General features: G+C 35.6%; 2 protein-coding genes across 3 annotated transcripts in view; both read right to left on the minus strand.

The window, feature by feature from the left end:
* Positions 1–226: 226 nt before the first annotated feature.
* Positions 227–3681, minus strand: Cntf (ciliary neurotrophic factor). Its single transcript, XM_027944415.2, has 2 exons — positions 2076–3681; positions 227–871 (listed from the first exon to the last, which is right to left on the minus strand). Exons 1-2 carry the CDS (start codon positions 2187–2189, stop codon positions 386–388), a joined length of 600 nt encoding a protein of 199 aa, XP_027800216.1. The 5' UTR covers positions 2190–3681; the 3' UTR covers positions 227–385.
* A 178-nt stretch (positions 3682–3859) lies between these two features.
* The window catches only part of Zfp91 (ZFP91 zinc finger protein, atypical E3 ubiquitin ligase), a 29803-nt gene continuing 6230 nt past the window's right edge, over positions 3860–27432 (minus strand). Inside the window, exons 3-11 of one of the 2 annotated variants that reach the window (XM_027944414.2) lie at positions 14659–14871; positions 14397–14433; positions 13738–13839; positions 12999–13133; positions 12183–12233; positions 11725–11803; positions 10324–10438; positions 7931–8030; positions 3860–7599 (exon numbers count right to left, since the gene is read on the minus strand). In XM_027944414.2, the coding sequence (XP_027800215.2) occupies positions 7089–7599; positions 7931–8030; positions 10324–10438; positions 11725–11803; positions 12183–12233; positions 12999–13133; positions 13738–13839; positions 14397–14433; positions 14659–14871 (1343 nt within the window). In that variant the 3' untranslated portion in view covers positions 3860–7088. Of the gene's footprint in view, positions 7600–7930; positions 8031–10323; positions 10439–11724; positions 11804–12182; positions 12234–12998; positions 13134–13737; positions 13843–14396; positions 14434–14658; positions 14872–27432 lie in introns of both variants that reach the window. The other variant, XM_027944413.2, reaches the window with a different exon arrangement.

Raw genomic sequence — 27432 nt, forward strand, 5'->3', positions numbered from 1 at the left:
TTATCTAAGAGTATGAATGACTGTACAGAGTCCATTCATTGGTCTAGTCTAATCAGAAATCTTCCAGAACTAGAGTTTGAGATATTTCTCTCTTCTATCTGTAATGTTGTTAAACAGTGGTAAAGGTTACTTAGTGGGTAGAATGGTTAGAACACCAAGGTGGAAGGATGGTGTCCCTGCTCCCATTGTCTTACACCCACACCCACACCCACACCCCAAACTATGTAAACCTCTCTACCCATTTGTCTGTCTCTCCAATCCTACTTGACGGAAATGCTTGTGGTCTTAAAAAGTTTTCAAAAACTGAAGATGGGAAAATGAGGCCCCAGAAAACTATGTATATTCCATCAGAACAGAGAGCAAGGAAGACAGAGAAGGCTAACTGCTACATCTTCTTGTCCTTAGCAACATACTGGCTCTCATGTGCTGGGATCCCCGTCTGATGGGAAGAAATGACACGAAGGTCATGGATGGACCTCACAGTCCACTGTGAAAGCTCTCGCAGCACCTTTAGGCCCCACAGCTTCTTCTCAAAGAGACCACCATCTCCAATAACTGGCATCCCGTCAGACTCATTTGGGGGGATCTTGTGCTCCAGGAGCACCATTAACTCCTCTAACTGGTAGGTGAAGGCCGAAACTTGGAGCAGAATGGTATGTATGGCTTGATGGAAGTCACCTTGCGTTGGAGTAAAATGTACCTGCTGGTCTTCTAAAAGCCTGGCCAACATAACATGGAAGGTACGGTAAGCTTGGAGGTTCTCTTGGAGTCTCTCTGCCTCTGTCAGCTCACTCCACTGATCAGTGCTTGCTACTGGCACACCATCCACAGAGTCCAGGTTGACATTCTTGTTCAGGCCCTGATGCTTCACCTGCCCAAAGTCACAGGAAACATGGCATAATCTGCTGTGATCACCTCAACAATATTATTTAAAATCACATATAAAACCTCATTCACCTCATTGGTCAAGGATTCAAGTTGTAAAGAAAAATAAAATGTCCAGAACAGAAACTCTACTTGGGATTCATAACTGGACTTTAGAAGATCCAATATGGAATATCTGCATTTTTTCTGGAAGAATGTTTTGCTTTCATTAAGTTCTAATGGGTGGAATATACTACTAATTTAGAAGATTTTCTACTCTTTTATAGAAACTGAAATATTTAATGATACTGGAGAGTTCAAGTATTTTAAACATACATGAAGACACTAGCCAAATCTAGGAAACCCTAAAGTAGCTATTTTAGAATTTCCCAATCTCCTTATTCCCACTGCCCACTCTGAATGTGAGATCAATTCTTAAAAACAAAAAAAAAAAAAAGAGGAATTACATTTTTACATTTTTCAAAAGAAAAGGTAATCAGAGTCTAATTTCTAACTGACAAGGTTGTTCAAAGATAAACCAATTCTCAGAGAACAAAATTCCAGAACTTTCCACAGTAGTCTGGAGTATTTCCAAGGTAAGCCTAAGGTAGAGACTGATAGGGATCCCCTATATCAGAAAACCAGCCCAGAACACCTTTAGAATTTGACAATTTCACAAGTTTCCCAGGAGTCTTCCAGGGGTTTATTTTGATAGTTTATTTTTTCACTCAGATACTAGGACACTTTTGGTGTGTAATACTGAAAAGTGGGTGGCTAATATTATATAGGTATTGTTTGGATTTAAAAATTTCTTCCATATTCACACTGTTCTTCTGCCAAATCATATAAACCTTTCATTTACACAGCTCAAAAATTTATAACAATGCCTGTGAAGTACACAAACTTAGAGGGCCCAAGGTTAATCTATTCTGGAAGAATTCAGAATTCAGGCCAATTAGGAACAGCCTTCAAGACACAGAGCCAATCCTACCTACACCACCATATATATTTTCTCATTCAAGGAACATGTCTCCTAAGCATCATGGAGGAAGGCAGTAATAAGCTCACATGAGCTTAGAAAGGGCCATGTCAAATAATAGGCATCCAATACATGAATGACTGTGATTAGGGCTTTCATAATTGGTTGTGGGTCTGGAATATGATGTTAAGGAGCTGGGTCAGAAGACATGATGGGAAAATAGACGACTTACATAAGATTCCATAAGGGCAGTCAGGTCTGAACGAATCTTCCTTGCTAGCCAAATGGAACGGCTACAGAGGTCCCGTCGGCGAGGGGTCCGTGGTGAATGCTCTGCAAAAGCCATCCCACTGTCCCAAGAAACAAGTGAGCTGGGTTTGCTTCTGTCTACACTGGTCCAAATAAGAAATGTGACTCTCACAGACTAAATCCACTGGGCATTCTCTAATGGGATTGTGCACCCCCACCCCCTGCCTGACTCAGAGGTGGCAGCAAATTCCTGGCTGTGGATTTTTGTGCCTGTGGAATCAAAGGGCCCTTTTTAATCAGCCTTTTTTTTTTTTTCCCCTGCAGCGTCTGCCTCCATCTCTCTCCTCCACTCAGTACTTAGCACACTTGTTTTTATGTCATTGTTTTGCTTTATGTACTTAGCAACAAAGTCACTATCACGCTAATCCTCAGGACATCCCTGCCTAATGTAATCTATTTTATATGGATAAAATCAAGCTCACTATATCATCATCCTCCCTTATGCTCCCCATGTCTTTTTCTTTTCTTGGCCTGATGAAGTGGTCAAAAAATATTATTATTCATGTAGATGCCATTTATCAAATACCTACCAAGGGTTAGACAGAGACTCTGCTAAAGGCTTTAAAGCAACTTCATTGATCCTTAGAGTAATTCTGGGGTAAATATTTCTTTATATAGTTTCATATTTTGTGCAAGGAAAGGTAATGTGAAATAGGTTCTTTAAAAATGCAACATCTTTTCACTTTTGATCCTTTTGGTATTTTTAAAAGTTAATTTATACTTGGTTAAAAAATCAACTAAGGAAGTATCTCTGATCTCAAACATGGTAGCCACAGATGTAGAAAGTACTGTTTAGGCCTGTTCTCTTCCAGAGGAAACACCCAACCCCAACCTGGTAACATTTCTTAGGCAGTCTCACTCAAGTGACAACATGCTTTTTCTTCTTCCCTGTCCCAGTCATACCACATGCTTAACAAAATAAGAGAATGTGCTGGGCTTTGAAATGAGGACAGAAGATTTAGAAGGTGCTTGGAGAGTATTGCATTTAAGTCAGGATGATGCTGATTGGATAGTCTCAAAAGTTTCATCCCTAAATGGACTGACTAGCTTTCACTATTTCATACCACAGATGCTAGCAATGAGTGGAAATGCACACTATTTCAGGAGCAAATTTACATAGATTAACAATATAAATAGAGACGTAATGGGGAAAATGAGGCCAGCCAAGCTGTTATAGTGAGACTGTTTATAGAGTATTACAGTTTTGTGTGTCCATTGTTAAACGAGTTAGGACTCCACACAGATATCAGGTCTTGTGAAGCATTGGTCTAATATGCTATTAAGGATTTTTAAAAAAATCATCATTAGAGTGAATTATCTCACAGCAACCTTAATGTCCCCTCTATTAGGTCAATATAGGGCTACTTTTTCTAGTGGAAAACTACTATCAAAGAAGTTTCTAAATTTGTTGATAACTGAATCACATGGCATTCCAGCATTAAACATCAAGAGCTAAACTGAGTCAAATGTTAAGTGCCTGATTCTCAGAAAAAGCAATCAGTTGTGTACCAGCAAACAATGGTATACTGAATATGAAATGTGCCAAGAGCACTGTTTTCTCATTTAGCAGCAATTGTTTCACCCATAGGATAACTTAACTCAGTAGAACCAAGGAAGACAAGTTGCTTCCAGGAGGACAACTTTTATTTTCTTCTTTACATACTTGTTGTGGGTATGCCTTACCTAGGTGAAGAGAAAACAAGGATCTGAAAAGCAAAGTATCCCTTTTATTATAATTTCTTTTTACACAACCTTTTCAACCTAGATTCAGGTATCTTAACTACCCATCTCTTTCATCAAAGGAGAAGGGTCCTGCACATTACAATAGGCAAAAAAGGCTTTCAGGAAATAAAATATTTTCAATTGATCCATTACAATTTTTCAATTTTCTTGAGTACATTGGAAAGTGGGAAAGACAGGAGGAAAAATGGTACTGCAAACAATGAGACTGCAATAATCCTATTTAGGTTGGTAGTATATTTTATGACTTTTTTTCCCTCCAAACAGGTACAAAGGAGGTTCAAGTGCTCTATGTGGATGCTTTCTATACCTAAATAATTTTCTTATTCCCAGTACTCCTAGCCAGTATCTAAACTGTCTGAAACATATTAAGATTGTTCAAATTAACCCTGGGCAATCACAAGCAAGGGAGAAGTACATCTTCTAGAAATACCGAATAGTGACATCTCAATGACATTATCAGAATTTAGAAATGCCAATTCAAGCTGGAGAATATGACGTGGCAAGTTATTAAAAAGGTAACAAAATCAGACTAATAAAGAGTATGAAATACAGATTTTCAAGATTAAAAGAGCTCCTTGGAAACACAATGAAATAAACAATGGCAGGGGGAGCAGAACATAAATGGGGCTTAGATAGTTTACTTATATAGACTCTTTACTATGCTAGCATTCCTTTCTCAAAAGGAAAAATATAAACTCCATGAAAAATATTTTAAAGTTTATTGCAAACTGCTACAATAATTTATTGTCAGCAAATGGTAGCTGTGAAAGAGGACTCCCACCCCCAACAAAGGGGAAGTATAGGAGTTTCCAATTGGAACTAACTGGTTGCTTTTTATGGGGAGGGGAGTGTGATACAAAGGAGAACATATTCCCCCATCCCAGAGAAGTGCCGTTCCCCCCCTTAATGCAATTTGCTTTTGTATAGGTGGATAAAATATCTGATGACTAACCAGTGCAAGTGAAGTTCATGAAGACAAAGTCTAGGTGTGACAAAGACAAAAAGGTAAGTGTGGGATATAGATGCTAGTTAGTGAAACAGTAAAAAACTGAACTTTGTTGTAGACCCACTCAATCCATCTTAGTATTTTCAAATCTAATCAACATACCAAATTAAAACTGCAAACCCCTCGCTGTGGGCCGGAAAGCATATTCTGCATCCCTTCTATCTTTTCTGTATTCCTTCTATCCGTATTCCATGTTCTACCCTCACATTGGAGAGATGGCAGATCTGCAACACTCTGAAACAATAGTGCATTTAAGACTATTTACTGTAGGTGTCTCACTCCCTATTCCTTGGCATCCCAACCACCGACACTAGTGGGTGTACAGTAAGCCTCTTTCAGAGATGACATTGTTACTCCCCTTTTGGAAAAAATAAATCAAAGAGAAAACTGACAAATTTGGTAATTTTAGTGTTTGTGAAAAACAAGTTGTTCCTTATTTTGTTCTCAGCAAAACTTCATTCTTTCCAACAGCCATCACACATTTCTGACAATAAACAAATAGGGTAAATTTTCAGTTCTGGCTTCTGAGGTACATAGGATAGGAATTGCCCTTCTAAGACTCTAAAAATCAGTCAAAATAAGTTTTTAGTCTTTTGAGAGTTACAAGCTTGTACAAAAACACCCATGTATAGTAATAAGCAATCCACACCCCATGAAAATCTATCTGAAGGGAAGTGGTAATTTCCAGAACTTCAGGTGAAAGCCAAAGCCATTATCATATAGCCTAACTTTGTCTACTGAAGTCTTTTCTGAGGTGTTACTAAAAGAGAAACAAATCAGCAGTTTTCTTTGACTTACTTAGGACTCTTACACTTTGTTCTTTCTCTAACAGTGTCTAATAGGGAGCTGCCGCAAACCAAATAAAGCAAAGCAAAAAACAAAAACAACAACAAAAAAACAAACCAAAACAACCAACAGGCAAGAAGGGTGATATATAAAAGGAAATGATAGAGACAAAAGGAAATTCACAAGAAAAAAAAAATCTCATATCTGTAATTCAGACCTGAACAACCATCCTCATCCCCTCAAAATTCCTTAAATCTCAATGCTCTTAAAATCTCAAAGAGCACATTGGTTACCACAAACCCATTATCCTTCCCTAAGAAGGCTTCCAAAAAAAAGCACTAGGCTATTGTAGTGATTTTGTTAGTGCTGAGGACCAGCTTTCTTTAAAGGCCACTGGAGAGCTATGATTTTAGAGGCTGGCTGTGCTTTTCAACCCTATACCTTGCCTTCAAAGTACCTTTTGTGGAAAGGATCCCATGTCAGAATAATCTAATCTCTCCCAGCCCCACAAAATATAGCAACGAAGACCCTCCCCCCCCCAAAAAAATCAGACTTTCCATTAATAAATAAGGAATCTCAGGTTCCACAACACAAAAACACACATGTTCAAAGTGCAAATTTCTGCCATTAGCCTGGGACTTTTCTCACTGTCTCACTAATACACAGCCCTATCTTACAGTCAAAAAGACTGTGTAGAGGGCAGCCCCCTCCCTCTTGGGAGCCTGCTTCCAAGCAAATAAGCACCATTAAGAGCCATATGAAGGTTTGGGAGGGGGAATGAGGTGCTGGGATCAAAGAGGAGGGAGGTGGTCCACATGTATCCTTCCTTTCCAAAACCCAGTGGGGAATGGAGAAAGAGAGGTGAGAAACATGTGCTGTTTTAACAGCACATCCTGTTAAGGGGCCCTAAAGTGCCAAGTCAAGCTGCCAGCCTCCAGAGATTAGAATTATATAGTATTTGAGGATAAGTGTGTTGCAGTGGGTAGAAGCCAGAACCATAGGGCAGCAGTGGAGGAGAAGATAGGATTGAAAGGACAGTAGTATACTATTGAGTCAAAAGCTGATCCAGAGCACATCGGAGTTATGGGTTGGAAAGGGGATCTGCCAATTGAGCAGAAGTCTGCTGCTGGCTGGAACCGAGTATGAGGATTAACCCTCACTTTTAGAGCTGCTGCTGCTTTTTGTCTACCTTTCTGTTAAAGGCAACATCAATTTTATAAGAGGGAGAACAGAGGGAGCTCTTGGGATGGGGTTTGTGTGTGCTGTGATCCACAATGGAAAGAGCAGGCCCTTCAGTTATTTTACTAGATTTTAAATGCTTTAAATTTTTTTTTTTTTTGTCCTTTTTATCTTTTAAATACAAAGTCTGAACTGTCCCAGTGTCCAAAGTCTTCCTTTCCACTAAGGTCCAGTAGAGTCTGAATCTTCAATCAGAACCTCTGTGGTAGCACCGAGAATATCCGAGTTCATGACCAGCCCTTCAGTGCCCCCACTGCTGCCACTTCCCACAAAGATCTTTCCATCAGCCATCAGGCTCACCCGTTCTGTCCCACTGCAGTACGACTTTGACATCCCTTCAGCTTCTAGCAGCAGGCACTCTCCAGAAGTTGAATTTCCCAAGGGCTCAGGAAGAAGAGGAAGACCCTGACCATCTGCAGGTTGTGTCAGGGACTCTGGGTTAGTGCCCAGGATATCTGTGCTGGTGATGAGGGCGCCTGCATTGGCAGCCAGAGCTTCTGCAATCAGCACCTCAGGGTGGCTTTTTGCTTTGTGTGCCACTACGCTGTCCTTCTTCTCAAATTTTTTGCCACAGATATTGCAAGAAAACTGGTAGAAGGAGTCTGCATCATGCTTCTTCATGTGCCAATTAAGGGATGCCTTTTGTCGACAAGTAAATCCACAGATCTCACATCTAAGGGGAGTGGAAGGTAAAATGTGCGATTAAAAGAAACGAAGCTCTTACTTAAAAGTTAGGTGAGAATTTAGAGCATATATAAAATAATCAGTAACACATACTGCTAGTGAAGGATGTGGAAACAACTAGGTGAAAATACGATTTTTTTCTTTTGTTTACTTGAAAAACAAGTATAACGAAAAAGGTCACTAAGTAGCTGCCCTAAACAATTCCCACTCTTTAATTTGACAAAAGCTAATAAAAGTGGCAGGAGAGATGTTGGTAAGAGGAAAATACTCATGTGGAGTGTACGCACTTCTCATCCAGATGTTTGCCAGTAAATACTCACTGTAATGGCTTCTCGCCAGTGTGAATCATCCTGTGCACTGCCAGATTGTGGGAACTCTTGAAGGCCCGAGCACAATACTCACAGATATAATCCCTTTGATCTAAGAAGCAAAAAAATGTGGTTAGCTTTCCATTTAGACACCCTATTAATATTTCCACTAGTTCAAAACAAATGAGAGCAGGTGATCAGGTAGGTCAATTTAGAGTAAAACTGATACTATTTTCAATGTTAAACACTTTGAGTAAGTAAACATTTAAAAAGAAATATGCTATTTGGATATTTTAGTCCATATATTCAGTAGTTTAAGAATAAAAAATAAAAAATCAGATAGAAATGAGAGCTGAAATTCTAATCAACTTTAAATGCCACTCCCCCCAATAAAAAAATAAAATTGATCCATATCTAAAATAGTAATTATATCTGTTTCAGGTTAAAAAAATGTTACCACAATTTAAATTTCTCTCAAACATATGCAAAAAAATACTCGTATTTCTAGACCTTATTCTCCCCTACACCTTTTGCTGCATTTAACTACCTCGGTTACTGCATAACTCCCCCCAACATTTTTGATAAATTTGGTAATGTGGTATGAAACTGATGGGACAAAAGAACACTGCACTTATTTCTCTACTACTTGATTAGGCAGCCAATGGACAAACAGGTGCTAAATATATATTTGCTGAATTAATGTTCACTATATTTTCTGCTCCATTTAAAATTACTGGATATAGTCACAGTGAAAATATGAACATAAGTTAAATGGTGAACTATAGACAACTAAATCCAATACTACTTCCCAAATAGTTTAAAACCTTCTTTTCTCAGGTTTAAACATGCATAGGGAACACCTAGGAATCTTATTAAACACACATACATGCTGATTCACCATGTCTGAGGCAAGACCTGAGATTCTGTATGGCTAACAAAAACCCAAGTAATGCCAATGTTGGTTGGTTTTGTGTTCCACCACTGTATAGCAGGGTCTAAAAATGCAGAGTTCTAAAACAGTGACAGGGCTGGGGTGTAGAATAGTGGCAGAGTGCTTTCACAGCATGTGCAAGGGCCTGGGTTCAATCCCCAGCACTGAAAGAAGAAAAACGAAAAACAAAACAAAAAAACCCCAAACCCTAACATAATGACAACTCTTAGCCTCCGTAAAGTCTTGTCCAATTGGTCTGCTCCATAACAGCATGGCAAATCTGGGTAGGGAATCCATTTTTAAAATAATTAAAACTTGAAAAGGGAGTTCATATATACTGAAGAGTGACACATTAAAATTGTATTAATTAAATATAAACATTTGGAACAGAATGAACTAGTAACAGCTTTTCATAGTACACTTATGATAGCTGAAATATTCTAAACTGGCTGTCAGAAATGTTTTTTCTATTGGATATAACAATATTAACAGGGACAGTAGGAGCAGAAAAAAATCACAATTAAGGTACAAAGTAAGGATACTATTTTCTTTCAAGAAATACGGTATGAAGCAAAGATAGTAGATTTTAGAGTGATCAAGACCCAAATTAAATTCCAGTGTTTCAAAAAAGTCTATCATGTGCCAGGCTCTGTGCAGTGACCTGAACTTTATATGTGATCTCATTTCATCCTGACAGTAATTCTGATACTGATATCTTAATTTATAGTTAGGGAAATTGAGGAGTAGAAATATGTCTAAGCCATGCATACAGAAAAAATTTTTAAAAAGTATGCTAGTTAGTATAATCTTGGGGAGGACTTATTTCTACAAAAATTCCTAGCCTTATCCTCCCAAAACAAAAAGGTTAGCATGTAATAAAGTATCTGAGAATTACATTAGTATTATATGCCACCAATATCTGACTCAAATTGCATTATAAGCTTCACTTCATTGAGATTGTCAATGGCTATAAATGAATGGAATGAATCTATTCTATAATATATATTGCACTCAGCTTCTGTTTTTGAGTTGACAATTCCAACAAGAGTTTGCATGCAAATCCCCAAATCTAGCTTTTTTGATTTCAATAAGTCCCAGAAGATATTTATGATTAACCATAATTATAAGCCAGCCTCTTTTATTGTTTAGGCTTTCTCTCCAATATTCCCCACTTTTAACCCTGTAAACAGTTAAAATGAAAAACATTTTAAACAGTTAAAATGAAAAACATTTTAAAATCCCATTTCTACTAAAAAAAAAGATCATTATCTTAGTTGTTAAGTTTTCAAAGACGTCAATAGACAAAAGTTCAAAAGCCCTAGTTCGATCACACTTTGTAAAATTTGTTTTATTATCAAAGCTTTCTTCCATGCTTGACTGCAGATTCTTTTAAGAAAAATTTTATCACTATCCATCTGCCCACCTAAAGTTGAGTTCACCTGGCTACTTGATAAAATCTTGTTTTAAAAATTACCAGTATGATGTTTGGCATGTCGCAGAAGTTGTTTCTGGAGCCTAAAGAGTCGTCCACAGGAGGGATGGGGACATACATATTTCTTCTTCAGCAAATGCTGGTATTTAATGTGATGCTAAAACATTAAAAGAAAAGTTAAAAGGAATAGAAAAAAAATTTAAGGTTTCTTAAATGCTCTTTTCTCAACTAGGTTGAAAGTGCTGAAGGTAAACCAAATATTTTGTATATAGATAGGGAAGAAGTATAGTAAAATGGTTAAAAACATAGGCTATGAATTATATAGACCTGGGTTCCAATCTGGACCTGTCATTCACAAGCAGAGTAATCTTAGGAGATGTACTCACATATTTAAATTCCAGCTCTCAATTGTACAATGGAGACAATAATTATAATTTTGTTGTGAGAATAATGGGATCACATATTTTACAGAGTTTAATGCTGCAAACATACCTTCCAATAATAGCTATCATTATTACAGAACCACAATCCAAAATAGGCCCAGTCTTATGCCATACTTGCTGCTAAACATCGAATATGTATCTAAGCAGTATTTCACTTTCATATTTTCTCTAGACCTAAATATAAGCTGTCCCACTACTCAATAAACAAGTATTCACTGAAGAAAAACAAAAACAAAACTAAAAATTTTTATTCATTTTGCTCTCTAAGAAATCACTGGTTTAACATGCTTTTTTTTTTGATACACATTAAAATAAAATCTGTTATTGTGAGTCTTGGTGTGCTGTTACAATCAACTTTTCTATCACAAGTTTGGGAAATCCTGTAATATTTGATAATTCCAAGAAAATCCTTCTATATTTGGGCCCAGGTACTATGTTGTCTTAAAAAAAAAAAACCAAAAAAAACCCCACACAATGGGTTGAAGGTTATTTCATTTGCCTTATGCATTCTAATTCTGAGGACCCATATTTACCCTATTTTTCTCTTGTCTAAATTCCCTCTGCATCTACTCCCTCTATTCCCACTGTCTTGACTTCTCATTTGGACTTAAATCCCTGCTTTGAATTAAAGTGAAGACTTTTCAAGCTTTTGAGAGGGGTCTCTCCAATGAAATGATTAGCTGCTTGAGGCCAGCTGATGTGTTGGGAACATAATCCTCAATATCAGGAGACAGGGTCCAATGAGAAGTGTTCAAACACTCTGCCCTCATAAATGGATTGAAGCTGTTAGTGTGAAAAAAAGGACTGTTTGCCATTCTACCTTTTGCTATGGAATGACACAGAACCAAGGCCATACTCAGCCTTTGTAACTAGGAGCCAATAGTTTCTGTTCATTATAAATTACCCAGTCTCAGGTTATTTTGTTTGAGTAGTACTATGAACTAAGAACGATTAAATAATTTTATTACTTAAGGCTGTCTTATGTAACAACTTCACTGACCTGCAAATAGCGAGGGTGAGCAAGAACAGTTCCACATCCTTCCATCTCACAACGGACATATTGAATTGGAGGTTTTTTCCTATTATCACAGCACAGAAGAAAGATCAAGAACAGAAAAGTATCATCATGTACTATTAAAAATTACAGTATGAAGGATTATAACCTCTTTATTAGTATACAACTTGTAAAGAATTCGTGTTTGAAGTAACCCAAAATTGCCAAATGTTTCATAGTTTAAAATCAGCACAAATAAACTAGCAACCCCTCAAGAAGTAAAGGAAGTACTAAGAATTTCAGAAACTTCAACATTCTGCAATGAAAATAAAACAGTATCTATATCATGGATGTTAATGAAACTAAGTCATCCCTGCAGGATTATTATGAGCGCTAAATAATTATTAGTAAAGTGCCTAGCACCAGAAACAAGGTACGCAGGAACAGGAGTAGAAATTCCTCACCTCCTTTTGGGTAAACGTGGACTTTTGTCATCTTTTCGCCTTCTTCCTCTCCTATAATTAAAGAAAGAATAACTGACCACATATTCTAGACTGAAATTTATAGTGGTGAAGGATGGCTGAAGGCATATACCTGAGCCTATGACCTGAGGACAAAGAGCAGGTGGCCAACACAAAGGATAAGACAGAATACATAAGATCAAAGATGTATCTGGTAAATTAGCAACATTTTACTCTGAAGTGATTTCACTTTCAAAATCAGTCTGTATCACAGATTAGACACATACCTTCCATAAACTATGCATTACTACAGAATCACATGTCATGATCCATTAGAACAAAAATTCATCACTTATATTAACCAAATTTAAAAATAGATTGAAAAAGTTTATTATCTTAAAATCCTACAAATGGAAACTAAATTTTCCTTGCAATATAACAAAAAATGAAATGTGGTTGCTAACACAGAAAATTTTTATAGCATCGAGGTTATTACATTTGGCTTATTTGCTCTACTTTGAAGGACCCATATTTGCCCTATTTTTCCCCTGTTGTTTCTATTCCCTCTGCATCCATAAAGCCAGTGTCTCAGCTTCTTATTTAGACTTAAATTATTGCTTCGAATTAAAGTGAAGATTTTTCAAGCTTTTGTGAAAGGTCTCTCCAATGAAACTTCTCCAATGAAACTATCAGCTACTTGAGGCCAGATATTTTTAAATTAAAAAAAAAATGTATATTTTGAAGTATGTACATGCTTTATTCCACTAGTGGCTTCAAAATTTGTTAGACTTCCATTTTTAATAAAAATTGCCAACTCACTTCCTAGGAGGTTCCTCATCTTCCCTAATTTCATTCTCTTCTTCTTTCACCTCCACTTCTACTTCCACTTTAATTTCCTTCTTTTCTTTCTCTTCTTTCACCTTCCCTGATTTTCTCCGTGGCTTTGGGGTTTCCCTGAAAACACAAATGCAATTCAAAATTGGCATTCTGCAAAGAACCTTTTCAAAGGTTAAGGCACAGTATCATTGTTAAGATCCTCAGCTCACAAACTGCGATTTCCTATGAAATCCAAAGGTTCCTCAAATGCACAGTAATGATGTATATACTTGAAGTTCATGGGAAAAATCCCTAGGCTAAAGAAACCAAAAAAAATCAATTTTCCTTTTAGTTGTATAGACAGGTAAGCCCCACACCCCCAGATTCTAAGTATCCATGCAAATCATCACATCTCGGTAAGATAAAACATACACACAACTAATAATCTGGATAAGATCAAATTAAAATTCTGTAAATGCAAATCAGAACTGTAGGAGTGAAAAAAAAAGTCAGATTTACAAAACAGGTGAATATTAATTACTCAGTTAAAATTATTTTTATACCTATTTAGTTAGGCAACAAAACAAAATAAAAACATACAACAGTGTTTTCTCATTCATTTGAACCCAGGGCCTCGCACTTGCTAGGCAATCATTCTACCGCTGAGCTATAACCCCCTGGCCACCCCCCCCCCCCCATTTTTCACTGACATGTCTGGAATAAAATAAAATCTGAGACGTGCCTTTCTAAATGAGGTTTGTAGGTCTCGTCTCTTGGATCATCTTTAAATGGTATTTCTTCTTCACTGATTAGCATCTCTTCTTCCTCCTCCTCTTCCTCATCACTACTAAAAATAAGCAAACAGAAATGAGAAATTCTGGTTATAATGATCATGACTAACTATTCTGTATTTGGTAATTTATTTTAGAGGTAAATAAAAATTCACATTAAGTTATCTAAAATTTTTTTCCTTACAAGTTAGTTGGACTGTAATCTACTACTGTTCCCTAATAAGAAGGCAAACCATACAAATCCTAGATACACTATCACTTTATTAAATAAAGATAAAGTGGCAATTGTTTGATGGCACTAAGAACTTAAAAAAAAAAACAAACTGACTTTATATTTTTAAAACAGTGGTCAAAACACCCACATTTCACATTAGTGCCTAGCATGGAGTAAGCCTAACCATAGAAGACACTTAAGACACAGATTCTGAACTGCACAACGAAAAATTACATGGTTTAAGCTCAAATTAAGATCAACATTAAATCTAAACATGATATCAAAACAAGTTAATTTATCTTAGAGCTCAAAGTAAAAAACAACTTCCAAAACATTAAATTAACTGTGTTCTATGTACCCACAGTTTTAAATAAGAAATATAAAAACATTTTTTACCTAATGCCACCAGGAGACTGATGTTCTTCTGCAACTTCTAGAAAAATAAAAGTAAAAATACAATCTGTATATTAATATTTCTCTATGCAGACAAAAGATTTAAGTCAAATAACTGTATGAGGTAATTATAGAAAACTAATTATCTAAAAGAAATTCTCCTTAAACCTGTCCTTAAAAGTTTTAATTTTTAGATAAATGTTCAACATTACATTTAAGATTTTAAAAAATTGGGGTATTAAGTATCCACACTCTATTAATGTACCATAATCAAGCTGATCTGTAATTGGTTCTGACTTGCAGATGAGCTGCAATGACCCAGTCTTGGAGCGAGAACTTCGAGTGTTTTCTGTATCTCGAAGGCGAGAGATAGATGTCCTGCTACTACTGCGCCAGCCCCTGCTAGGTCTAGATGCAGCAACGGAAACTTCCTGAGGGAGAGCAGACTCGTCTTCTTCCTCTTTCTCTTCCTTAGGATCTAGAACCAAAGGTGAGCCATTCTTTTTCAGTTTATCGTTAACCAATAACCATCTCTATATATCTACTAATTATAAACAGAACTATAATCAGGAGAAATTAAATGTTTTCTAAAGGAAAAAAACAAAACACCCAGGTTATTACTGAAATATTAGAAACAAGATGAGAATACTAGATAAAACCTATCCTTGACATCATTAACATGTTGCAAAGCAGTAATTTTATATGCTATGAAGTATGTAAAATACTCTGAAGTAATTTGATTCATGGAGTTCTAGCCATTAGCTCTAAGTTAAAAGAGAGATTAAATTAAGAGGCAACCAAAAGAAAGAACCACAGTTCTAGATGTTTTAACAACCAATGTTGCAAGGAATTTCTTAAAAACAATGCCTTGCCTTTCCTTGACTCTAATCAAGAGTTTTACTTAGAACTGCACTATGAATTTGAATTGATCCATAGAGCAACCCCATAGCAAAGTCCAGCTCCAGTGTTGTTTTGTTTCAGATGTCCTGTGAGATACTGCACACAGGTACACACACAATCTGTTGTTAGTCTACATTTCATCACATTTTAAGGGTAAATGAAGTGATACTCTCCTGAACAACAAGTAATAAAAAGTCAACATTAGAAATTGACTTTCATATTTGGGAGTGCCTAGACCTAGATAAAGGCAGTACATATTGAGGTCACAGGATGATACATTTCAGCTAGAAGCAAAATCTAACAGCCCAATAGAAAAATGGCACCTCGGTATAAAAATATGGCGACAAAAAAAAAGCTCTATCTACTTACAATAAGCAAGAAACAAATAAAACGATAAGGCAATACCCAATTTTTTGCTTCTTTTCAACCATCATGTTCATAATGATCAAAATACTTAACACAATATACTGGTAAAGTTGTGAAAACACTCTAATACATAGATGTTAGTGTGAGTAATAGCAAAGCAAACTATTTTATTTTAAGGTCTAACAATAATAACCCTCTGTGCATAAGTACTTTGTACTCTGACACACTGAGGCAACAGCCTGCCTTCTGATCCTAGGAAGTCTCCTACAGCTTGGCCTCTGCATTTATGGTTCTACTGTCAATCACTGTTCTTTCATTTCACCCCATTTTTGTCCTTTTCTGCTATAACAAAATTCTCAAAAATTCTTTTCAGTCTCTCCTGTGTAACTCATGGGATCCCAGTCATCAAACCAGAGGGTTCTCCACTGATCTTTCCTTGATTACTGCATCTTATACTGGGAACTGCGGAGATGGCAGGTTGGGTCCATAAATATCTATATGGATAGACTAAAACCATTCCAAAGTATTGAGTGGTTATTTGTTTTGCTTTTGTGCTGGTTCCCTTTTTGCTAAGCAATTCATTCCTCTATTTCTCTTTTCATATCTTAGTATAAGCAGCAAGGAGAATTCAGGTTGTATCTACATTTAGCTTGGAAATCTCAGGTAAACATCCAAGTTCATTCCTTACAAGCTCTACTTACACCCAATGATAGAGCACAATTCAGCCCTGAAGTTCTCTGCAACTTTATAACAAAGATTGCCTCTTCTCCACTGTCCAACATGCTCATCATTTCCTTCCAAGGCTTCTGCAGATTGCCTCTAATACTATTCCTGTCAACTATTACTTCAAGGCAACTGAACACTTCAGAATACTATCAGCCACTAAACATTACCTAATCCCCAAACTACATTCACATTTTTGGGTATTTTGTTATATCATATTTGCAGTATGTTAATTTTCCTAGTGCTGCCATAAAAAATTACCATGAAGACCTATTTAACTGAAAAGATCCCATATTCAAATGATGATCTGACATTGACAGTTACCTGAGTTAGGACTTTAGGGGGAGGTAATTCAATTAATAATATTAATATTAGACAAAATATACTTTAATTTAAAAACTATTACACGATACAAATATACTATATATTGACAAGTGTTTGAATCATTTAGAAGATAAAAACAACTGAAGGGAAAAACATGATACAGACAGTTCTCAAATTAAGATGGTACAACTTCCAATTCTTTGACTTTATTATAGTACAAAAGTGATAAGACATTCAGTTTTAAATTTTGATCTTTCCTAGGCTAAAAGTAAAATATTTTCTTTCAATGATAGGAAGCAACAGTAAGTCAAAGCACCTAGTCAGCTTTGAGAGGGCAAAGTATAGTCTATAGAGTATACTGGGTTGCTAGCCTATGATGTTTGGTATGTTTAATCCACAGAAACAGAAAAGGGGAAATGACTGCTTTAAAAAGGGTATCAGTCTTATTTGGTCTTAATGAAAATGCTCTGAACGGGACAGATGGTTGTACAATACTACAAATGTGTTAAATGTCACTAAATTGCATGCTTTAAAATGATTAATTTTTTAAGTCTTTGTTAAGTGATTTCTATCTCAATACATATACATACAGAGTCAGGTCTGACAATATATTAGCATAAACAATTATGACCAAATAGGAAAAGAGCCAAGAACAAATTTGTCTTGTTTAAAGATGATTTCTAGTAATTTCTCACAATAGCAGTTAACCCTGAGGAGATACCATGATATATAAATAGCAAGAAGAGAAAAAAGCCACAGTAGTTGAGGTGAAGAAAGACATCAGGCCAGTCAATCTATGAGCAATATGTAGTAACACTGAATACAACTTATACTCTTAAAAAAGAAGACCAAATAAGAGTAGGTAATACGATGAATTGAGACAATGAGAAACTGATACTACCAGAAGGACCATTTAAAAAAAATTCTTCAAGGTAGTAAAATATGATACAAGAGATTCTCAGTTTTATAGCCAAAGACAACGCTAAGCCACCTAAAGCATCAAATTCCAAGTGATGATAGCTACCTGGTTGTGATAAAATACCTCAAATTAGAAGGATCATCTTAATATGATCTAGTCTTTTGACCCACAGGTTGCCATCTTTTGCTAACTGCAGCTTACAAAATTTAAATAAAGCTAATATTTAATTATTGAATCAAACAGGGTGTGTTTGGTTGACAGACTGGGGAACAAACTAAAAGTTCTTCTCATCTCTATTGAGAGTATTCTGGGAAACTAGCAAACCTTAGGTACTTAGTAATGCCAGAAGTATTTTTTTTTTTTCAATTTATCTAAATTTAGTTACCATAACTCTCAAATAATTAGTAATCTTTACAGATGAGGACAGCAAGTAACTGACAAGGAAATCACATATTAAATTAAAGGAGCTCACATATTAAATTTTGAAACTTGGACTTGAACCCAGGAATATCTATCTCAGTCCAAAGTCTATACCCTTCTACTATGCCACACCTAATCATATAAAAGAAGAATGGAGAATATCAGTGCAAGAGCTCAATTTAGATTTGGCTCATTTCCATTCAGTCTTGGGTACAAGTGCCAAGAAAGGAACCCATTTATAAAATATACTGACTTAAAAGACCCACACAAATTATTCCATCAGAATAAAATTTTAAATCTAAAACTGCAAGTAGTATTTTATTGTTTCAGAACCAGAGAAATTTATTACGTGTGATTACAAACAGGAAAAAACGTTTGCAGATCTAACTTAATGATTTTTACACCCAAACTTGGTTGATTCATTTATAAATCAACAAATGTTTATATAACACACACACTTACACATACATATATATGTTAATATGCAAATTAGATTTTTATTTTTCTAATTATCTCTCATTGTTTACTATTTGAGGCAGATATTAGTCCCTGGAGCACTGATAAAAAAAGGAAGTAAAGGATAACAAATATTACTGAACTTTCACAAAATTTCTATGGATATTAAAAATTTAGGGTCCACCCTAAAATCACAAAGTAATACTACTAAAGTAATACTACTAACTTTCAAAGTACAGGCATTAGGTGAATTAGTTTAGGTCTGAGAAAGTGGAAAGATGCTTTTCTCTGAACCCACAGCTCTTAAAACCAGTGTTATTTAACTTAATGGTCTCTTTAGCTACCAATTAGGTCAACACTTAAGTTTAAAAAAAGATGTCAGCGCCCTAAGAGAAAGAATAAAGAAGTACTTAGCTGGAAGACACAAGCAGAAAGGAAAAACAGTGCAAACAGTGCATATAATATACCAAACTGAGAAATAAAAGACTAAATGTTTGGAGAAGGGGAAACATGGCACAAACTGTCATCATTTATAACACTGTTCATAAAGTCTAATTAAGAAGGTCCCTGAAGGGTTTTGCACTTTATCCTACAGCCATGAAAAGAGTTTAAGAAAGTAAGGAGGTGGCATGATTAGATTTGAATTTTTAATGTTTAGTTTGACTGAAGACTAGACAGGAAGAGGATAGACGTCTTAAGATCATTTAAAAGCCTACTGAAATAGAAGAGGTCACAAATAATAGCTTTAGAAGTGTAGTAACATTGGTGATGGCAATAATTAGAGACATGAGAAATAGGTGATGCTAGACAGAGCTAGGAAATGAAAAGTGAGTTGAGGAGGATTGGGTAAGGGTAATGAAAGTTAACTGTACTCCTCACGCACTGGTTTTAAAAATTAAAACTGTGAACCAATACATAGTGAAAATACAGTACATAAGCAAATTCACTTAAAATGGATGGATGTAGCACTTCGACTAGTTGTTAATTAGTTAATAACAACTTAATAAGTCCTTAACATTACCATGTGATCATAACAACAGTAGTCAGTCTTACCACACTAAATTCTCAAAACACCTCATGAGGTAGTTATTTTTTTCTCATTATAGAAAAGCAAAATGAAGCATGGAAAAGTTAAATTTTCCCAAGATCACTGATGTCCTTTCTAATGCCATGTTTACTAATCAACTTTCTAATCAGTTTCATGGCAAAGCATGGGACTTTCAGTGATTAATTAAAATTTGAAGAGGAACTAAATATGAAGTTAGAGAATTTTAGTGATGAAATATAAGATTCAAGGGGACATAAGCAGAGGATGAATAATCACTTTTGCAGTGGTGCTTGCCCTTTCATAAAGGTACGCCAAGAGTGGCATGTAATAAGGAAGCTAGTATAGCCTACTAAAAGATGAGGCCATGTGGCAGAGAACCCACAACTAGCAACAACTTCTATACATGTCAACAAGCCCATTCAGTTGCTGAACAAATGCCCAATTAGCCCAGAAAAGTAGCAGAAAACAGTCCAGCCATCCCAGAGTCACAAAGAGATAAACTGTTGTTTTATGACACTAAATTTATGATGTTTGTTTGGTAGCAAAAACGAAGACACACCAAATCTTTAAGTTTTCTTTTGTCTCAATGTCTTCACGTATAAAAGGAAAGTTTATAGGAAATGATCACTAAAATCATATCCAATTCAAACATCAATCCACTCCTCAAATTTCAAGATTTAAGACACTAACCAAATAACAACAAAAACAGATTTAATGAGAATGAGTATCATTCACATAGGTTTGATGGAATAAAATGATTATCAGAATTAATCAAGGTTTTAAAGGGTGTTTAGGGAGCTTCCAGTTAAACAAAACAAACTGAATACACACTTTTTTTTTTTTTGTTTCTGCTTTCTCCTAAAACACTGCTAAAATGACAGAAAAGGAATTGTGACTAAAAATTGCAAAGTCAAAGGAACACAAGGAGACAATATCAGCTGTGTGATTTCAACAAAGATTTAGAAGAACAAATCCAGGGTGAGTGCTTAGTGATTTTTAAGATCAAATAAATGCTGTGAAAAAGAAACAAGCAAATACATTTTAAACAACCCCAGAAAGGTTAAGGAATTGTTGAGTCATATTTAGATATCTACATAGATATCTATAATATATATATGTAGGGAAGAATCAAAAGAGGCAGAACAGTTAGAAAAGTTTTTTAAAGTAAATTTAACATCCAGACTTCTTCATCCAATGCTGCCTTTTGAGTGGAGTTTTACCATTTAGGAGGGGTTAAAATAAATAGAGCTCTGGCATTAACAGTTCCAGTTGAGGGCAGAAGTGAAATACAGTCAGAGAAAAAAGGTAGTTAAATGGAAGCAAAAGTTAGGATCATAGAGGACCTGTCTCATTCATTCCCCACCAATTCTACCTAGAAAAGAGATACAAGAATCTCTAAAGAAAATGAACTGCTCCATGGAAAAGCTATTCCCAAACTATCCCTGAAACAGAAAAGGCGGGGGGGGGGGGAGAGTCTGACACATTTACGTACAGCATTTCCAATTAGCATTTTAGCACTCTATTCCAAACATCAAAAGAACATCAAGGAACACCAGTGTAGTACTGCAAAATACATACCACACTGGTCCTCATCCTTGTCTCCTTGCATATAACTTCTAAACTCCTTGGAATGTCTGGAGTTATACCTCTCTATATGCTAATAAACTGACTAGTACTTAGTCCTTAAGTAGATTCAGTATGGGACTGATCACAGGAAAGAATAGGGTATGGTGAGTTTGGGCCTTTTCAGCCTCATTCCACCAACCTCCCAGGAGGGGGCAAGGGCTGAAGTTAAGTTGATCATTAAAGGCCAATGGCTTAGCCAGCTGTGCCTACATAACAAAACTTCTATAAAAACCTCAAAGGGCTGAGTTTAAGGAGCTTACAGATAGCTAAACATGTGGAGGGTCTGGAGGGTATGCACCCAGAAGGTATAGATGCTCCTCACTCCTTTCAACATTCCTTGCCCTATGCATCTCTTCTTTTGCATCCTGTCATTTCCTTTATAATCAAAGGGAAGTGTTTCCCTGAGTTCTATGAGCCACTCTAGCAATCCAGCTAAATCCAAGGAGCGGGGCTGTGGAAACTCCATTTCACAGGGGTCAGAAGCACAGGTAAAACAACCCGGGGCCTGAGAAACTGAACCTTTAACCTGTGGGATCTAATGCTATCTCCAGGTAGTTAATATTAGAATTAAATTGAATGTCAGAACTGAATTCAATTTACAGAACTCTACAGAACTGACTGCTTGGTTTGTGGTGAAACCATCACCACAGATCTAGTGTCAGAAGTGATCGTTGCTGTAGCGTAAAGAAGAAAATCAGTTTGTTATCCCTATTAACCTCAGAACCAGAAACTTGAGGAAAATCTCTAGTAAGAAAAACTAAACAGGGGCTGGGGATTAACTCAGTGGTAGAGTGCTTTCCTAGCATATCCAAGACCCCGGGTTCAATTTCCAGCACCATATACACATACAAGACAGACTAAATGAATGGGGAAAAAAAAACTGAGAAGAAATACAGGAAAAAAACAAATGTATAAATGCATCCTTCGATGGGAGACTAGGACATCATTAGAAAATGTCTTATGATTATTTCATGTTGCTGTAACAGAATACCACAGACTGGTAATTATTAAAGAATTTTATTTTTCACAGTTCTGGAGGCTAGGAAGTCCAATACGAGGATGTCAGACTTTGCAAGAGCCTTCTTCCTGCATAACATACTGCAAGGCATCACATGGTGAGAGCAAGAAGGGAGCAAGGGAGAGCAAAGGAAGGCAAATTTGCTTTTATAACAAAGCCACTTGAGTGATAAAGGCTCTAATCCATTCAGAAGGACACTGATCTCATGACCTAATCATGTCCTACCTGACTTTTTCTAATACCACCACATTGACAAAAATTTCAACATGAGTCTTGGAGGAGATATTCAAACCACAGAAGAGCACACTACTTAAAAACAAACAAACAAACAAAAAACCCTCTTGGAAATCTAAAAATATATAAGAGCAAAAAATAAAACCTGGAAGATTTGAAATTAAGCTGGAAAAAAATCTCTTTTGAGAAAGCAGGATAAAAACAGAAAAGGTTAAGAAATACCAAACATATAATTAAGTAAAGGTAACAAATTTATCAAAAAGTGATAATAAAATTTGTCAAAAATTTAAGAATATGAATTTAATGGCTAAGTGTATCAATATGCTAGGCTGCAGTACCCAGCTGTTTGGTCAAACACAAGATAGATCAAAGGCCTTAAAAACAGAGACTGATATTTCATGAAGAAATTCAAGACTGCAACAGACTGTTTCCACCCCTCTGGATTTTATTCTCAAAAGGCAATACCAACTATTACTTGAATTTCTCATCTGCTTTTTAAAATTTGCTTTTAGTTGACAAAAATCATGTCTACTTATAGGTGAGGTGAACATTTATAATTTTGTGTTGCCTCAGCATCCACTTTGCAGATTTAGCTTTACCAGAGGCAGGGCTTTCATTCTTGACAGTTACCAGTTTTAAATCATACCCAAATGGCCTGAGTAGTCAGAAATAAGAGCTCTCCTGCTTAGCAGTCCAGGCTCCCCACTTCAAGCATTTACCCGTGAAATTAAAGTGACTCACACCCATTCCTCAATATCTACTGCTGATTGCTATGTTCTCTTCTTTCTCCCTCCCTGCCTGTGCTAAATTCTATATGTGTGCTCTCCAGGTGTGCCCCACTCCTGACTTGGTCTTACCAAACTTTAGCCTTGAGTTGTATCCCTGAAGTCATGCCTGCTATCAGATCTGTGAAAGGACAAGGCCATCCTGCAAGACACCTGTGTCAATAGATCCTATGCTGGTGCTCTTCTGTCCTGGCCTTCAGTGGCTAGCTGATAAAGTGATGGAGAAACTTGGAAGAGTTTCATTCCAAACAGTCAGGTACAATGTGGTGTCTGGATTGTGTATAAAGATTCAATCAAACTAATTAAAGCATTTGTCACCTCAGCTTGACAATTTTTTATATATATTTAAGTTAATTTTCGTAATGATGAGAAAGGGGTCTAGTTTCATTCTTCTGCATGTGGCTGGGCAATTTTCCCAGCATAATCTATTGCAGAGTATGTCATTTCTCCAAGATGTGTTCTTAACAGCATTTCCTATTGCTACACTATTATCAATACCACTGTAAACTGTACTATTTTTTAATTCTGTAATTTCAATTTTCTAATTTTTCTTGCAGATAAACTAAAAATCAATTGATTTTTTAAAAAAATACATTTATCTTATATCCCGTGGGATGGCAAAAGCCTTGTAGCTATTGCCTGCAGCATTTTGGAATAGTCCAAGACCACCTTGACATAAACAGTCTAGACTGAAAGACCAATAAGGAGAGGAAACATGCAAATAAAAAATATTAAATGGTTGTTCTTTAAGTCACTAAATGTTTAGATGTTTTTAAAAATACAGCAATAGAAAATACCAAAATTTACAAAAGATTACAGTAAATAAAATAACAGGGTTTAGAAACTGACAAAGCAGCAAAATTACACACAAATCAACAAATAGGTTACGAGTTGGGAGTTTAGAATCAAAGAAGCTAGCCAGGCTTAATGAAATAGGGAGGCAGAAGACAGGCACAGTTTTGCTCTAAGACAATTAAATGCAGATGCTAAAGGGGCCTTTGCCTGAATGTAGTGAGATTAATCTGGCTAGTTTTAATTCAGAGGAGTTTGATCCCTCTTGGATATAGAGGCATTAAATCAGTTGATTCCTTTTTGTGAGAGTGTCTTGTCCATTCAGATCATTTTAGAATGAAGACAATGTTATGTCCTCATGTGTAGGTGAGTTTTTCTTAGGGGTTTTGGATTCTTAAATTCTGGCTATGAATTTACCCACCTAGGACATTAGTTTTCCCTTTCTTCCATCAAAGCATGCTGCTATAACTCTCAAGAGGTGTTTACTAGAAAAGGCATCTTAGTATAATTATTATATATAGCAGAATAAAGATAAATGTGTCAGAAGTTGAATTGTAATGGGCAACTTGTTATTTTTGTGAAAGATCCATTTATCTGACAAAATGTCCTATAAGTGAAATAAGTTGATAAGTCTCTCTAAGCCTCTATCATAATCCGCATGTATTGTGTGTCTTTACTTCTAAGGATTTACAAGAGCAGAAGAAATATAGGAGATCTGGAAGTTTGAACTAGAAAACAGACTACATGATCTGGGCCATTCCCTAACAAGGAACAAGATGTTTGAGTTCATTCTCATACTGCGAAATAATATGGCTCTTGCTTATGATAAAGGGCTTGTAAGGAAGGAAAAATAAAATGCCTATGTAGGGCTAGGGTTGTAGCTCAGTACTAGAGTGCTTATAAGCATGTGTGAAGCCCTGGGTTTAATCCTCAGCACCACATAAAGATAAATAAAGGTATTGTATCCACTAACAACAACAAAAAAAAAAAAAAAAAGAAAGAAAGAAAGAAAGAAAAAAAGCCTACTTAATGTACTGTCAGAGCTCTGAGGCTTGAGTAGTATCAATACCAGAGTCAGAAACTTCATTTTCTAAAATCTATCTAGACTACTCTGTATATGTCTATCGTTAGCCCACTTTGCTTGTTTTCTATAAGAAACTCCATTTTGAATTATTAATACTGATGCATTAATATTAAGCAATATTAAGAGAAACCGGGAGATTTTTTTTTTTTTCTTTTAAGCTCACTTTAGAATATAATATGTAAAAGAGAATGCATCAACTAAAACTAATAGCACATTTAAGGGTTGGGATTGGGTTTATACATGCCCTTTCTCACCAAAGACTTTCCTTCCACAGTTCTTTTATGTTCAAAACTGACAGCATTTTATTATAGTTAGTAAAACAAGGTGATTAAGAATACTGAAAATTATTCAAGAATTACGAAGACCATGTCCTGAATATATTGCACATCTTATTCTGTATAGAAACTCAAATGGTAAACATTGCCAAAGTGAGATTTCCTTGCTGGAGTGAGATAAAAAAACTAGAGTGCCTGTTCTATGAATTGAGGAATAATACAAATATTGTTTTAACAATACTGAAAATGAGATGCATCTTTAAAGGATAGAAGAAGCAATATTATGTTGTGAAGTTGCATGTCTACAAAAGAAAACAATGTGATGTAGGAGACTGATTTTAAAGGACAAGAAATTAATAAAGTGTATTCCAACACAGTAAAAATAAAAAACTATTGAAAGTAAAATTATGAAAAAAGTATTGAATACCAACTGATTCTAATTTTTTTTAAAAAATCAAGTAGCCAGGCATGCTGGTGAATCTCTATGATCCTAGCTATTTGGGAGGCTAAGGTGGGAGGATCCAAGTTCAAAGCTGGCTTTGGCAACTTAGGGAGACTGATCGAAATAAAAAATGAAAAGGGATGAGGATGTAGCTCAGTGGTAAAGAGCCCCATGGTTCAAACCCCAGGAGGAGGAAGGGTGGCGGTGGTCATAGGGGCAGGGATTGGAGAGATCATAATCTATAAATTAGACTAAATTAATCTAAAACAAATATCTGAGGATATGATATAAGGCAGAGGGAATAAAAAGAAAAACAAGCTAATATTTTGGTAATAATTACACATATTTGCTGAGTACAATAAACTAGGTGCCACAAAGAGTTAAGAGTTAAACTGTCCTAAATAATCTACTTTCCAGATGTTCTGAATTCATCTAATGACTAATCTTTGTCAAAGGTCACTTCTCTGTAACAAGAGTAACTGAAAATAGAACTATTCTGAATAAAAGGTGAGTCCCAAAGTGTAATACAGTAAAATTTTCAAGCAACAACTATCCCAAAATGTCTTCCATAAATTGATTTTATTAGATATTCTTTAGAGAGGGTTTCATAGTAAAATAAATTAGGTAATTGCTGTACATTTTGGTATTTATACTGCATAATACTAAAAAAGAAAAAAATTCCTAAGAAAACCTACAGTATATTCTATCTAACATTAATAACGCAAAACACTGCCCATATTTACTTAACTCTGTAGTATTGACAATTATTCCAGGAAACACCTTAAACATCCATTAGTAAACATTAAAGCATCACGCTGCCCAATTTTTATGTTGGATCTTAAGCAATTTTAACTATTATTCACTAAGAACCCAAAAGACAGGAGAAAAAATTAGGTTTTATGTATAGTTTTTAAAAGAAATTAAAATTATGAGTAAAGCAGGGGTGCCAATAAGTTTAGATAAACATTTAGATAAACCACCCTTTTACTTTATTACTGTGAGTACAGTATTGGTTGCTTTGATTTAATTTCACTTACACTTTTTGAATAAATTTAATAACCATTATTTAGCAAAATACCTTTCTATTTGTTTTATATACACCTATCAAGGTTAAATAAATGTAGTAGGAACAGAAATTCATGATAATGCTTCTTTATTATTTCTTCAGTTTGAAAAATGAATGTAGCACTTTGCAACTTAAAAATCATGGAAAGCTGCTTTCTTTGTACAATACTGTTTACTTGTTGAAACACGTCAAAGGTTCTTCTTTTCAATTCAAGGAAAGCATAACTTTCTGGTTGTTTGGAGCAAATGAGTAAAAACAATCATAAAAATATCATAATATTAATAAAAGAGAGTCATAACTTCTAAAAAATAACAAAACGTTTTCAAAAAGTTTCTTTGAAATACAAATGAATAAAAATTCAGCAGACGGAATATGAAGACTCTGCCAGGGTCTACAGGCAACTTTTTGACATAGAAGAAAGAACTGAGGTGAACTGTAAATATCAAATAGTACAGGAAAAAGTGAGTACTAGAATCTTTCTGACTTTTTCACTAATCTCTCCTGTAATGTTAGATACGGGTCTTAGGGTTGAGCAGCTACTCTTAACATGTGAACTAATGA

Source organism: Marmota flaviventris, chromosome 9 (assembly GCF_047511675.1).
Source record: "Marmota flaviventris isolate mMarFla1 chromosome 9, mMarFla1.hap1, whole genome shotgun sequence".
In the NCBI taxonomy this organism is placed as follows: Eukaryota; Metazoa; Chordata; class Mammalia; order Rodentia; family Sciuridae; genus Marmota; species Marmota flaviventris.

What these genes read in the sequence shown, in the direction of transcription:
- Cntf (XM_027944415.2), bottom strand. Translation starts at nt 2,189, where the DNA reads ATGGCTTTTGCAGAGCATTCACCACGGACCCCTCGCCGACGGGACCTC. An exon ending in CTGCCCTTATGGAATCTTAT is followed by an intron (nt 872 to 2,075) that starts GTAAGTCGTCTA and finishes GACTTTGGGCAG; the next exon opens with GTGAAGCATCAGGGCCTGAA.